Source organism: Diospyros lotus, chromosome 4 (assembly GCF_014633365.1).
Source record: "Diospyros lotus cultivar Yz01 chromosome 4, ASM1463336v1, whole genome shotgun sequence".
NCBI lineage: Eukaryota > Viridiplantae > Streptophyta > Magnoliopsida > Ericales > Ebenaceae > Diospyros > Diospyros lotus.
In genome coordinates this window covers 11,888,843-11,903,966 of record NC_068341.1, presented here as the reverse complement: position 1 = coordinate 11,903,966, position 15,124 = coordinate 11,888,843, and the positions used below count along the sequence as shown (strand labels likewise).

Genomic DNA, 15,124 nt, shown 5'->3' with positions numbered 1-15,124 from the left:
AAAGGGAAGAAAATATAGATTAATTAGACTTCACTTATGGATTCCATTATTTTGAGCAACCTCTTTATTTTGTAACTTATATCTTTAAATATATTCATTTTACTCGAGGCTTAAACTTAGGTTATATTTCTTTTTTTGGAAATGTAAATGTATCTTATAGTAACTTAAGACTTGATTATCCATTTCATATACATTTTAAAGTTGTAATCTAGATTTACATTTTGTGGGTTATTTTAATAACTTATTTTGGCTTAATTTTATTAAGAATGTAATGTTAAGGGGTAAAAATAAAATTTTAAAAATTTTGACATCTAAGTGTAATTAAAAATAGTTGAATTCCCTAAATCATAACATATTGAAGTGTTATAAAATGTGTTGGACTCAAAAATTAATGTAAATTAATCAATCTCTTGTTACAAAAATAAAATCTAAACCCTAAATCTTGTTTCAAGAACACATTTTACTTCTCTTTTTAATATTTCTATCATCATCCATACATATGCTACATTTCTTGAAAAGTAATTTTGTGGCTAAACCCATATTTTTACCTTTATATTTTCACATTTTTTTTATGTGCCCCACCCAAACTTTTCATTATTTCAATTGCACCTTGCCAGAAACATGCAACACACTCACACTAAAATGCTCAAATTATCTCTCATGCACATGCAAACTCTCATTAATTGTTGACCATCATCTCTGCCACAGTTTCTTCCTTTAGTGTCTAGTGATGATTGGGATGTAGATGATAAAAAAGAAAATGGGTTAGGGCAAAGGAGGTTTGTAGGAGGTGAGGCATTGACGAAGATGGTGGCTGGCAACAAGGCTGGGTAGGTAGTGTGTAACGCCCCGCTTTTTCGGGCGCGTTATAAATTGGGACAATTCCGGAACAATAAATTTTTTTCTTTCAAACACTAAGGCTAAACCACATCATTTCTCGAATCCATCCCGAAATTCCCAATTATTAATCTCGAAAGAGAATCATTATACACATCAAATGCGGAAGCAAAGATCGAAACTTGATATCTTAACATTAATCATAAATAAATTCTTACATCTTCAACATTCCTCAAAACGTTCAGAATCTAAAGTAGCAGAATCTAAAATACATGGGCTACATTACCTACATTTCATTTTCCATGCACCCTGCTAAGTATCATTTCATTTATCCTCGAATCTGCTACAATCTCCACCTAGAACGTTTGAATATTCCAGGGGCAAAAATCCAAGTTAGATGATGAATCATCTAAGTAAGGGTACATAATGCTATGTCATGTGTGTATGCAATATCTTACCTCGTAGGTGTCAACTGCACCCCTCATGCTACCTACTATTTTTGCGGCCCCCTTCTTTCGAAGCCGAGGTGTATGGGTGCACCCTTGGTAAAGTAGAGGTGCCAATTCGTACTCCCTAGGACCTCAAATGCGAGTGATCAATGATATCAACGTGTATTTATGCATTTCATAGTCATGTCATGTATGCAATCTACGTGATGAATACATATCAGGACATGTCAATATGATGGAAACATTTTCGAGGAACATAAATCACTTACAACCCAACCATTTTCCATAAAACTAATTTTAATTGGGGAGTACCACTTACCTTCTCAAACTTATCGGGCTACCTCGATATCCGTGCCTTGTCTCGATTTGCGTGCCAATCTCAAAATTTGCATGAATCTCTTCAACTTTAGCCTCAAAGTATCCTAATTACCATAATTATTTAAATAAACATTAAAATCTATTTTCCATAATTTCGGACATTTTCTATAATTTTCTCTCTATTTCTTCCTATTTTTCCTCTATAAATCTAGATTAAATATTTCTAAAATATTTTCTCAAATATTCTTCTACGAAAATTCATAAAATAATATTCTTGAATTTTTGGAATTTTCTAGAAAATTTTACTTACCTTAGCTTAGTATCTCTGACTTCCTCGGTATGCATGCTCTATCCTTGAAATGCGTGTCCAGACCATTTTTCTCGCCAAAATCTCCGGGATATTACCAAAATATAATTTCCTATCTTTTGGGATTTTTTCGACATTTTTCCATTTATTTTTCCTTTTCTTTTATTTCTTTTTCTTTACTTTTCTTTTTCTTTTTTTCTCCCTTTCTTCATCCTCCTCCTCCCTCCTACGCGACTTGGAACTCCATCTTCTTCTTCTCTTTTTTTTTTTTTTTCTTCCTTTCTTCTTCTTCTTCTTCTTCCTTCTCTTCTCTTCTTCTTCCTCTCATTTCTTCTTCTTCTTCTTCTTTTTCTTCCTTTCTCCATTGCCGAACCAGCACCCTCCACGCACACAGCGCTTGCGGCTGCCAGCACCCGGCCCTCCCGCCAGTCGTCACCGCGCGCCTCCCCGGTCGCCCCCGCTGCCTGCACAGCTTCGCCGGTAGCTGACCGCAACCGCCTTCGATCTTCGGCCCTCGACTGGTTGCTGCTCGTGCGGCCATGGCCGCCCGCAACCTTGGGAGCTCGCGGTTATGGCCGCTCGCTACTTGTTGTGGCGGTTTGCTCCGCCACTCAGCGCACCATTGCCTCGGCTGACCTCTCCCTCATGATCTCCTCTCTTTCTCTCTCTCTCTCTCTCTCTGCCTTGCTCGCCCACGCTCGCTGCCATTTCTCCTTGCTTCCATTTGCCCACATCTCCTCCCATTTTATAGCCAAATTCCACCCTCCACTCACCACTTTTGCCCATACTTCCTTGCGTGCAAAACCCTCTTGGCGTGAGAATCACTTCACTTGCTGCTATGGGTTTGCAGAGTATGGCATGGGATTTGAAATTGCAGGGGGTGTGGCCATTACGTGCCACTACACGCATATAAATATATAATTATATATTATACTAATTTATTATTAAAGGAAAATACGTATAAACCTCAATTTTCTTCTTAATCTCACTAGAATAATTCTCTAATTGCAATAATATCCTCAAACACTGAATTAAATTACATTTTAATACAGAAAACATAAAATTAATAATTTCGAAACTTAGTTAAAAAGACGATTTCGCCCCAGTGTCCTCACCGGGTTGTGGTGTCATCTAGAAATCACTGAAGGGTTGCTCATTACCCAAAACTGGAGCCCCTCTAGGGTTCCGTTAATTTTTCGGGAGTCTCCTACAACAATTCGATTTTATAGCCTAAATGGCAACTGTATTTTAGTTGTACTGAAAACTATTCCCGATTCGATTTCTTTCGATACCATAAATCCTATCTCGGAATACTCATCAAAATCACATAATTTTCCTTAGACAATTTTGATATTTTATTCTTAGTAAAATGGTTTTGATAATGACTATATGAAAATCAATCTCTATGGATTATATAAATGAGAAAACAAATTTGTAATATATGAATTTTGAAGCAAGGTATGAAATCCTATGGAAGAAATATTGAGTATGGTTGAGTGAGGTTTTATTTCAAAATATATTTTTGATAATCCCAACTTGCTTTCAAAAGAATCAAAATGAGGTTTTGTTAAGTTTTCAATGTTTTCAAAAGGATAGTCGACTATGAGTTTTTGTCTGTCGACTATGTTTTGTTTTATTTGTAAAAATAGTCAACTATGCATTTTCTTCTGTCGACTATATCTTTTACAGAAAGCTTCCAACGGCTAGTTTTTCAACTCCAACGGTCACAAACGGCTACATTTCTCTTCAATCTTTTGGGAAGCCTACAAATACAAGTCATGGATGATCAAGAGAAGACTAATGGACGGGAACGAGTTGATCTAAAGAGTTAAAATCATTTTTACTCGAAGCTTACAATCTTTGCGCTTTCACTATTGTATTTTCTATCCAAGGCTTTGTTGTTCTATCATTGTAAATTTATTATTAAGCCTGTTTTCATTGTGAGAGAACTTGTAACTAAGAGTGTTAACTCTTAGCTTCTCTCTTTCATTTATATCGTTCTTATTTTCCTAGCTTTGTGCTAGAAGACTTGCTCGTTGAAGCAAGTGGTTGTAATTCCTAGCTAGGTGCTAGAGGGCTTGCTTGTATAAGCAAGAGGTTGTAATTCCTAGTCTTGGACTAGAGGACCTACTTGGTTTAAGTAGGGGGTTTTAGTGGATGGTTTGAAAAATCCTTAGTGAGGAGCTAAGGTAGTGGATTAGGCTTGGGTTAAGCCGAACCACTATAAATCCTTTGTGTTCTTCTCTTGTGCTTGTGGTTTTATTTCATTTATTATTTCAAGCAATTCAATAATCCTCACTTGCATCGAATTTTCCATCAAAAGGATTTCAAAGTTCTATCAAAGATTTTTAAAATATCCAATTCACCCCCCTTCTTGGTGTGTGTCATATAAGTTTAATTCTAACTTTCACTCCGAGGCATTCCCTGCAGCCGATTCGGTACTAATAACTGCTATTAAGTCAATTTTTCGGTATCCTAAACTCATCGAAATTACGTGGCAACTTCATACGAACATGTGGTATTACATAATGTGGTAGGATAAGAAGTAGCCAACGATAAGGCAAGAGAGGTGGTCAACATCAAGTACTAAGAATGAATGAGAAGGTGTAGGTCAATAGCTATGGCAGAAGATAAAGATGATTGTGGGCTATGGTGAAGGGCAATCAACGATAAAAAGGTGTCGGCAGTGGCAAAAGGTGCAAAGGTCAACGTCGACGATGACAAAAGGCAAAGAGATGAAAGAGCCATCACTAGGGAAAGACAAACTAGTCGAATGGACGGTAGGTTGCTACAATTGAAGAAAAAGACAGACAATTAGAGGCACCGACAACTAGGAAGACTATGATTGGAGAAGATGACAACGATGCCTTTTACTATCTATTCGTTGGTGGTCCTAAAGAAGAAGTCAACGGCAATTGTGACTATCAATTTCTTCAGTCACAATGACTATTGATTTCTTTAATTTGGCCTGGGTTTCATTGACTTCTTCAATCGACGTTGATTGGTGATTGTCGACAAACACTGCCAACTAGGACTGAAAAATAAATTGATTGTGACGGTAGGAGATAGGTGGTAGGATAGTCATAGCACCACTAACTAGGACTAAAGAAGAAGTCAACGGAAAATACGAGGGCTAATAGCGATTGGCGATATTCAAAGGTTGTAGAGGATGGAGGGATATTTGGGCATTTCAGCACGCATGTATTGCATGCTTCCACTCATTTTCGACGAGGTGTATAATTGACTCGAAAATGCATAATTTAAAAGTATAATCGAAATAACAAAATATTTGAATGACAATACGAAAAAAATATAAAAGTACATGAACAAAAATATGAGTTTACCCTGAAAATTTATCATTGGCAATTATTTGTTATGTATAGGAGTGTTGTTGCTACCTTGAGTCTTAGGAAACTAACATTCTCAAATGCTACTAAAGTTAATTTAATTTTTTAGATAAAATTATCCTTTTTAAAATATTTTTTTAAAAAGCAAAATAAAAACTGGACTTTATGCTACTTCATAAGAACTTTAAATATATTATTTTATTATGATAAATATATTCATTTTATTACTTGGAATGCCTTCCCTTGTGAGAGCCCCCGCAGCTTGATCCCACAATTTTAGTAAGGAAGATAAATCTGAATCTGATCCACAGTAACTACACAAGAAGTGTATTCATTTTATTACTAACCAATAAAAAACGTTAGTCTAACATGAGTGACTTATAAAGCTTAAGCTAATGAAGACATCACAACATTCTCTTATATGATATATTTAAAAATATATAAATAAAAAGTAAATTTTTAGTATAAGGTGGCTCCCTCCTTATACTAAGTCAAGTGGTAAAGAGTAGGCTGAAAAGTTTGTCTGGATATTCTTAGTGTGGGTTTGATTTTTGGGGAAAGTAAAATATTTTTTTCTGGGGGAAGACCTTAGGAGTGATATTAGTAGTGTTTAGGTCTACCACCCTGATCACTTGGGCACATCTCTCGATTTATCTCCTCAATGTAACTCTAGGGACAAGGTGGCTGAGGACGTCAGTAATAGGGCGTAATCTAAAAAAAAAACTAAAACTTAGCTTATCTCTGTTTCATAATTTTCACTCGAACTTTCTATAATTAGTTCTGAGACCCCTCGTAGACGTAGATGTGGCTTTTTCATTACCCCGTTGCAGTTCTTCTAGCATTCATTCCAAAAATGTGCTCCTTATCATCAGCTGTCATATGCACAAATCAACTATGAGGTGGATTGCCAAAATTAGAATTCAGTACTAATTTGAATGATTCCTCCAAGTTGACTGAAGGTCGACCCAGTTAGGTAGGCTAGATATCTGACAATCAGTTAGTTCAAGTCCCAAAACTTGTGACCAGATCCAGTGGACTCCATCAACCGACTGCCATTAACACTTCAACTCTTTTAAGTGTTGTTTCCCATCCAATAAAGACTTTTATATCTCAGAAAGAATTAAAAATAATTTTAAAAACTTGAATTATTTTTCACAAGTTTTGTGTCAACCATCAAATGATTTCAATATAAAAAAAAGTTTTAAAATCACAACCAAATAGTACTTTTCCATATGTAGATATACATATATATATATATATGAGTGCCACCTTGAACCTTCTCAAAAGAAACAGGAAAAGGAAAAAAAAAAATAGAAAGACATGTCTCAATCTGGGTACAATATTCCAATTGCAGTCAATTGCACAACAGAGCAGGATTTCAGGAACCATCCTCTGCTCTCGCCAAAGTTTTGAGATTAACCCACTTACATATCGCAGCTACGGCTTTCAGCTATCGCCAAATGAGAAAACACCTTTATTTCCAACCAAACTTCTCTTGCCCTTTCTGGTCTCCTTTTTTCAGCTTTAAGACCCAGTAGGTTACAAACTTGAGCAAAACATGCAGATTACAACAGAATCTCAGGTCAAGTTGAGGTTACAAGGACAAACAGGGGTTTGTCTCCTAGCCGCTCCCGACCCTGATATGAAACAAAAAGTCCACACCAACAGTAAGTAAAGATTCTAAAGAATAAGAAGCAAAAGAATGGTACAGTTTATGCAACCGTGGTTTCAGTTCAATAGAGTACCCCCCAAGATGATGTCAAAAAGTTTTCAAACTGTCACTGTTAACCCGTTTTTTAAAGGCTTGGTAAAGGTGATGTTAATGAGATTCTTTATTCCTCTCAAACATGAGAATTTATGTTGAAATTACAAAATAAACTCATTTCTGAAGTCTGCACTTCAAAACTTCCAAGATTTTCTATAATTCGTGGTTCTATATCCACTTTCCCATAACAAGATCCAGTTGTCTAACAATTTGGCAGAAACATAATTGGGATACAGGAAGCACCAATACGACGATGGGACAGGGACGCCACATGAACTGGTAACATGGTAATTTTCAAGAAGTTTTTGGCAAGCATGATACGCAGGGACATGTCAAATTATACCTTATATATCATATATCCAAAGCATAGAAGTAACTTACGTTCTACAAATTAAAAAGTTTAGAAATCAAAAAGTTATAATATATATTATCAAAAGTTGTGGTTTAGCCACACAAAAAAAAAAAATTGAAATTCAAAATTCAAAATTCTTAAATTAAAAAGTTAGGAAGAGGGAGAAATTATCATTGTAAATCTACATATTTACTATTTTTAATTGATTCTTAACTTATCCTTTTAATGCAAGATACCGTAGTTGACAAGGGAGGTCCTCCAGAAGTCTAGTAATAAATAGTTAAGAGACCAATTGGACAAGTTTGGATAAGTGTAGTGCATGTATTTAGAAATGTCTAATAAGTGTTCCTATCTAACACAGTACAGCATTTATAATTGTTAGAACCGTCTGTGGTTGTTAAGCTTGGAAACATAGCATTATTTGAAATTTGGAGCAAATATATATACATATATATAAAAGAATTGAAGCAATACATACCTTTAGCTCTGGCAATTCAATAACACAAGCGCACTCCACCACATGAACACCAACACGCTCTGCATGAAAAACTAACCTTGAGTGACAGCAGACTTCAATGACATATAAAGCAAGAAATAATCCAATCAACATGTTTTCCTTATCCTGCTCCTTTTCAATAGACAGTCTAAAAATTGTAGATTGAAATTTTCTTCAAGCTTAGACACATCTCTGACCACCAGAAGTAGACTTGAAGCAGAGTTTTTGTCCAAATGGTTTGTTAATCAAGATGCAGGCATTTCATCTTCCTTCTTCAAGTAGAAGGAAACCATAGGGAGCAGAGGGGTCTAAAATCTGATTAGAGGTGCCCGCACACTGCTCCTTTAGGACTTAGGGTAAAAATAAGAGAACAGGCATTTAGGCATAACAACAGAAGCAATCAAAAAGTAACACAATACCAAGTAGCCTGATGGCAGCACATAATGTACCCCCAGTTGCAATAAGATCATCTATTACTAGGGCACTCTCCCCTGCTTGTACAGCCCCAACATGCATCTCAATTTTATCTGTTCCATATTCCAAAGAATATTCTTCTGAGATAACTTCACCTGAGAAAGCAATCAAATAATCAAGAGTTGTGCAAAACCTAAAACGTCTGAGGAACACCATACATTCCAGCAGTCAGCAGCAAATAAAAAATAAAAAACCAAACAGATCTGACAGAAACTTCACTGAAGATTGAACCATGAAAGGGGGTAGTCCATATCCATCATCAATGAAATTATATATGCTGTTTTGCAACACCTTGCAAACTAAAAGGGAAAAAAAACAAAAAGATCCATGGTCTTACCTTAGACATAAATAATATTTTCTGCTGGAAGCAAGACATTACAAGAAAACATAACCACAGAAAAAGGCAATAACAAAATATAAACTTATAAGACAATATAACGATAAATATGGTTAGAAAACTTACACTTGCTGGGTTATACTGATAGGTATGATATATCTGGTGGAACTATTGAATTGGCTATGGGCTACTTTTGAAAGAAAGCAGAAGGTTGAAAAAACTATTCATGATGTCCATGCAAGTCTTTCAAGACAATTTGGACCAACATTTGTCTGAAGACCAGAACAAAATGCTCAACTAAAGTACATGAAACAAAAACCTTGGTCAACTTATGGTGGTCAGTTTAGGACTAAAAGGTGTGCTGTCCGCTAACAAATCTCAATTTGAACAAAATAAAAGCATCACCTGAAATAGGCCCAATATCAAATGCATCAAATAAAAAAGAGTATTGGAACCAGACAGGCTAATAAGATACAGTTTGATCCTTGGATGATTAAAGGAACTATACAAAATCTAGCAAGGCTGGATGATTAAAGGAATGAAATTTTAAGTGCTGTTACAATGAATGCAGTATATTTAAAAAAAAAAATAGGTAAGTTTCAAATCTGCATCACTAAACACTGGCAAAAGTATTCACACAGTTAGGGATGTAAATGGCGCCCCACTTAACCTCATTTACAAACTTGTTTTAATAAATTTTCAAATAAACCTTATTCGTGTATCCTCATTTTTATATTTGTTTTAGTTTTAAGAGGGGTTAATTGGGAGCTTATTACACATTAATACATTAAAATCTAAAGATCAATTTGATAGATCAACAGGATTTAAGTACCATAGCTGAACTTAGTGAAGCAAATATGAACATAAATAATGGTACAGAGATACAGCTTTGTCATTGCACTGAGCTGAGAACCCGAGCTGATGCCATGCAACAGAAACAGCATATGGGATCAGTACTGATCCACCATTATAGACAAATGGGAAATACTTAACTATCTTGACAATGAAGCAAATTTTATGGTGTACTGTATTTTCAGGGAGTAATATGTCTTGTGATCTCAAACTGCAATTGTGCAGTACTAACCAAGGGTTTTTGACCATCCAAGACCATCAGAGAAAAACTATTCAGTTTGTGTATAGAACAGAAGATCGGTGCAGAAGATGTACCTGGTAACTTCTTGGGCTTTCTCAAAGGGACAAATTTTGCCCCAATGGCAAGTGCAATAGGAGGCCCAAATATAAAACCTCTTGCTTCAATACCTGGATAATGTCTTCAAGATCAATATATCTTACATGTTTACAAGAATAGTTTTACTGTAAATAAAATGAAAAAATGAAGCGATAAAAAACGTAATAGCCAGAAAGGAAAAAAAAAGTAAAACCATGATAGATCATGCACAGAGAAGTGCTATATCTTACATGGTTAAATGCTTTTAACATATGGCTTGTATGTCTCAGGAAATTGAATTCAATAGAATGATTCAAGTAACCATCTACAACAACAAAACAACAATTAATCCTACTATGTGGGATCGGTTAAATGAATTCTAGCTCACCAATCATTTCTATCTATGACTTTTTCATTTTAAGGCCTTTATAAACGTTTTTCTCGGTTGTCCTCTACCTCTTTTGACAAAGACACTCAAGTAACCATCTAAAGCTCACAAATGTGCAGATTTAAGTTTACACAAAGGCTGACTCAAAGTATTGAATCTTCTAGGATATGAGCAGCTGAGCAGATCTCAGTGACTAAAAAAGCATACAGAATTGTATATGGATGAGAGATATAGCAATTTAGAAAGAATAAGATCACAGATTCAGCAAGGATACGGAAATTTGGAAAGAAGAAAAACATGGACACAGAAGGGGTATGTCAAATTAAAATTATTTTTTTATTTTTTAGCAACATTTATGAACATAACATCTAAAACGTAGTAAATATTTGAAAATGTAAAATATGGATAAAATTCAATCTGTTTTAATGATAAAAATATTAAAAAATTAGCACTGATTCACCATTAAGATGCCATTTGGTCTATGAATCAGAGCTAATTTTTTAATATTTTCATCATTAAAACAGATTGAATTTTCTCCACCCTCACCCTTGTATTTATATCCACATCTATCCAATTCCCCAAGAGAAACCAAGTTTCTCTTAAGTTCTAGGACATACCTTACTGCAGTGAGAGTTTTATGAGTCCCATCATGCATCTTTAATTTTACATCTCCTACCCCTTGGACCTTACATTCAAAATCATTTCCTAACAGAACCTTTCCCCCATTAATTTCCTTGAAATTTTGGATCCATTGCTTTCTAGGAGTCATATGGAAAGAGCAGCCTGAGTCCAAGACCCAATCTTGGCTGTCATAATTGTCACTAACAGTTAGTGCATCAGCACTATCATAACCGGTATCACATATATTTACCCCACCTTCAGATTTTTCCTTTTCGGCGTAGTCCTTCATCCTCTTAGGACAATGCCTCTTAATGTGATCTTCTTGTTGACAATAATAACACTTAATCGGCCCTTTTCCATTCTTAGATTTAGATCTTGATTTACCTTTGTTCTTAGAGTCTTTCTTAGGATTTCTAGACCTTGCAGTTAATGCATCTGCTGGAGATGATTTGCTGTCCATTTTTATCCTCAAATCTTTAGAGTTTAAGGCCCCTATAACATCTTCTAAAGATAGTTTATCCCTACCATGCTGAAGGATATCTACAAAATTCTCATAGGACTTGGGTAAAGAATATAGGAGAACTAAGGCTTTGTCGTCTTCTTCATACTTAACATCTATGTTCTCTAGGTCTAAACATAGCTTATTAAAGTCATCTAAATGATCCTGGAGTTTCTGGTTTTCATGCATCTTGAAATTAAAAACTTGGCTTTGAGAAATAACCGGCTGGAGAGGGTCTTCTTTAGGTATAGATCCTCCAACTTCTTCCAAACTTCTGCCACAGACTTCAGCCTAGATACCTCCCTGAGCACTTTATCTCCAAGGCTCAAAATAAGAAGGCTATAGGCCTTCTTCTTAATTTGCACCCGCGCCTCACTCTGTTCTGCGGTTAGGGCTTGGAGTTCTTTCTCAATTGATTCTCCCTTTTCTGCTTCTTCTTGTTCCAGCGCATCTTCCAGTCCGAGACTGCAAAGTAGTGCCTCCATCTTGATCCTCCATAGGCCGAAATCATTGCTCCGATCAAACTTGTCAATATCTGACCGAGAGGCAATCGGCGCCATTTCTTGATTTTCCTAAGATTGCCTTCTGTGACTTGAGATTCTTGAGGCGTTGATCCAATCCAGAGGTGACCAGCTCTAATACCAAATTGTTAACCGAGATCTCACCCTTATAGGATCACTCAAAATACTCAAACGAAATCTCTCCTTAATTCGCAAATGACCAGCAACCAGAAAACATATCAAGAATCAATCAAGAACACACAACACACAAGAATTTACCCTGGTTCAGTCTTAAAGAAGACCTACATCCAGCTTGGCTTTCGCCCCCACTTTCTCCACTTTCTTGAATGTTAATACAAGATTACAAAGCACTCAAACTCAACTCTCACCTATCCCAAAAACCTAAAAGCTATATAGAGTTGATACAAGAAAGATATACTCTCTTCCTATTTGCTTAATCTTATCCCAAGACAGCTTGCTAACTCACAAAGAAAGCATACCATGAAGTCTTCCCCACGGCCTCTATTTATAAGCAAATAAGGCGGGAGACTTCATCTTGACCGACTGCCCAAAGAGCAGTTACAACAACCTCGGTCAGCCCTAGAAAAATAATAAAATCCTTCTAGAAACATAACAGCAAACATATTACATAAAATACCCCTCATATTACAAGCTCTAATCTAGAACAAATGCTTTAACAATCAGAATATCCTGAAATCATACTCTAACAAGAATTTTGGAATTATGAGGCTTGAAGACTTGAGGCAAAGATTCATCATGACACTTCATCATGACACATCACCTGAGCAGTCCATTCAATGCCTTTAGGTTAGCTCTACTTGGAGAGGGACTCTTGTTTCAGCTTACATACTCACAAGCATCAGTTTAGCTTTGATCATCACCTCTCCCTCATCAGTCTTGTTGCTTCTTGCAATTCTCTTTTCATAGTCTTTTATTCCTTTATTTGTTATTTTCTATGCAATTCATATACCAGCAGTTATCACACCCATTAGGTGTTGAACAAGAAAAGGTCATTAAGGAGAAAATGTCATTTTTCATCTCACATTACCTCTGTTTAGATTTCCTTCTAATTTTCGTTACAATTATTACTCTATTGCTTTTTTTCTTCTTTTCTCTAAAATCGAATAAATGAAACTCATTTTCTTCTTACTTTTCCTTCAGTTCCTTGAAAACTGATAATTACTTTCCTACATTTTCTCTCCTCTTTTTTGCCTCTCTCTCTCTCTTTCCCAAAGATGGCTGAAGGTCTGGAGTTCATGTAGCCATTCGCACCTAATAAGATTAAGGCTTGGAATGGTCTCTCTCTCTCTCTCTCTCTCTCTCTCTCAATTTTGGAAGTAAAATGAAAAAGGTAAAATAGAGAGAAATTCTAGGGAAAGAAGTTGAGTCTTTGTGTAGTTGTTTGAAGAAAATGAAAGGAAATTGAGAAGAAAATAACGTATTTGGAGGGTAACAAAGGAGAAAATAGCGAGTAGGAATTCTAAAAATAGGATAACAACTAAAAGAAGGCGAGAATGAAAGTTATTTTCTCTTCTTCATGCTCTCATTTCTTTCAATTTCAGAACCAAACAGGGAAGAATAAAAGTTTTCATTTCTTCATTTCTCATGTGTTTTCTCCAATTTAAACGCAGCCCCAAATTGCCGTACTGTTAGCTATAATATCGTCTGCGACTCATTTTGGTCGCACTTTTCAAACAGGTAGGCACAAAAAATCATCGCAGTGAAAAATGCCAGAATCAGAAGAAACTAGAGATTAAGAGCTCTAGGTATAAAAGAGCGGATCAATACCTGCAACAACAGAGATCCCTCTCCCTCTATATCTCTCAACAAATAAATCAATAGTGTCCTTGAACGCCTTTGGATCAAGTAGCAAAGTCGTTATATCCTGAAACAGAATCCCTGCCCGAAATAAACTCATATCAAACACCAAACTATGGCACGATCACAAACACAAGCAAACAGTATACATGCAACTACGTAGATCTATAATCTACAAGATGCGTATAGCTCCGAGACCTGGTTTGGGGAAATCGGGAATGACACGGATCGCCGATGAGATGCTGACGATGCGGCCATCCTTGAGCTCCGGATCAGAAGCAGCCATTTCTAGTCTCACTTGTACTTCTTCTTCTTCTTCTTCTTGCCGGTGATCTCTGTGTGGTAGTGCGGCGCCTGTTGCGGCGGAGATTGGTCGTCGAAGCAGTTTAGCAGAGGAGGAGGAGGAGTTGGGCAGCTGAAATGATTTGACCGAATTGCCATTGAGGAAATACCTTTGATATCTGATTGTGACGATACTGACCTTCGGAATTTTGAGAGCCAAGTGGCTCGCCAGTGCGTCCATGGGCTTTGCTTTTCGAGGAACTTTCAGGGCAAACAAATAACTGGAACTGGGTGGGAGCGCAATGGGACAGCCTGATGACTTTTACTTGACCTGTTAGTTAAAGGCGTTTTTTTGATGATTTGTCCTTATATTTAATTATTCAGTATTTTAATAAATATATATTTTTTATAAAAATTTTATATGGGACTATATATGATACAGACACAGTTTTCATATGGGATGATTTAAACAAAACAATCCATGGTTCGTGTTACAATTTTCTATACATTCTTTTATCACTCCCCCAACTCTACTTATCACATTAAAAGCTTAGTGGATACATATTTATGATAACCTTTATGAGTGCCATCCATAAAATTAGAAATATTTTTTAAGCTTTAGTAGTAATATTATTAATTATTTTACCTTTAAATATGAGATAGTTTGATGAAGAGACCCACTAGACTAGACCTCTAGAAGAGAGAGAAGCTTCAGCTTCAGCTTCAGTTGAACTTAAAATGACTTAAAAATAAAACTCATCGACCTCCTGTTTTGAGTGTCACACACACATGGGCAGCAGCCGCCCATACATATTCTTTCATGGGTCATGCAAAGAGGGGGGGAAGTCTTTATCAGAACCAAAGGCCCATGAATGATGCGAGAAAGTGAGGGAAAATAGTAGAAAAGTGATGATGCTCCGCGTTTGCCGATGATATTGATCACCTCTCTCTCGGCCACAATCCACCATCCTCAATCCTCCATGAATACATGATATTATTCTCTACTATTTGAAATGCCATGGCTTTGGATTCTACATGATCAAGTCTTTTTAAAAATACTGTATAATTCTTTATTTCATTTTTTAAAATAATCATTTGTCAAATGTTATAGCGCCCTCGTCAGTTGGCCAACAGAAATTAATTAT

The 15,124-nt window shown here is 36.1% G+C and overlaps 1 protein-coding gene across 1 annotated transcript; it reads right to left on the bottom strand.

Annotated features, from left to right (window-relative positions):
- Nucleotides 1-6,457: 6,457 nt before the first annotated feature.
- LOC127800654 (adenine phosphoribosyltransferase 1-like) lies at nt 6,458-14,278 on the bottom strand. The gene is made up of 6 exons (XM_052335394.1): nt 13,896-14,278; nt 13,668-13,778; nt 9,850-9,942; nt 8,291-8,440; nt 7,854-7,912; nt 6,458-6,895 (listed from the first exon to the last, which is right to left on the bottom strand). Exons 1-6 carry the CDS (start codon nt 14,218-14,220, stop codon nt 6,842-6,844), a joined length of 792 nt encoding a protein of 263 aa, XP_052191354.1. The 5' UTR covers nt 14,221-14,278; the 3' UTR covers nt 6,458-6,841.
- Between the last annotated feature and the right edge of the window lie 846 nt (nt 14,279-15,124).

Excerpts from the sequence above, each read along its gene's own strand:
- LOC127800654 (XM_052335394.1), bottom strand. The coding sequence starts at position 14,220 with ATGGACGCACTGGCGAGCCACTTGGCTCTCAAAATTCCGAAGGTCAGT. Across the intron at positions 8,441-9,849 it reads AAAGCCCAAGAAGTTACCAG|GTGAAGTTATCTCAGAAGAA; the intron begins GTACATCTTCTG and ends TTGCTTTCTCAG. Across the intron at positions 7,913-8,290 it reads TGCTGCCATCAGGCTACTTG|AGCGTGTTGGTGTTCATGTG; the intron begins GTATTGTGTTAC and ends TTTTTCATGCAG.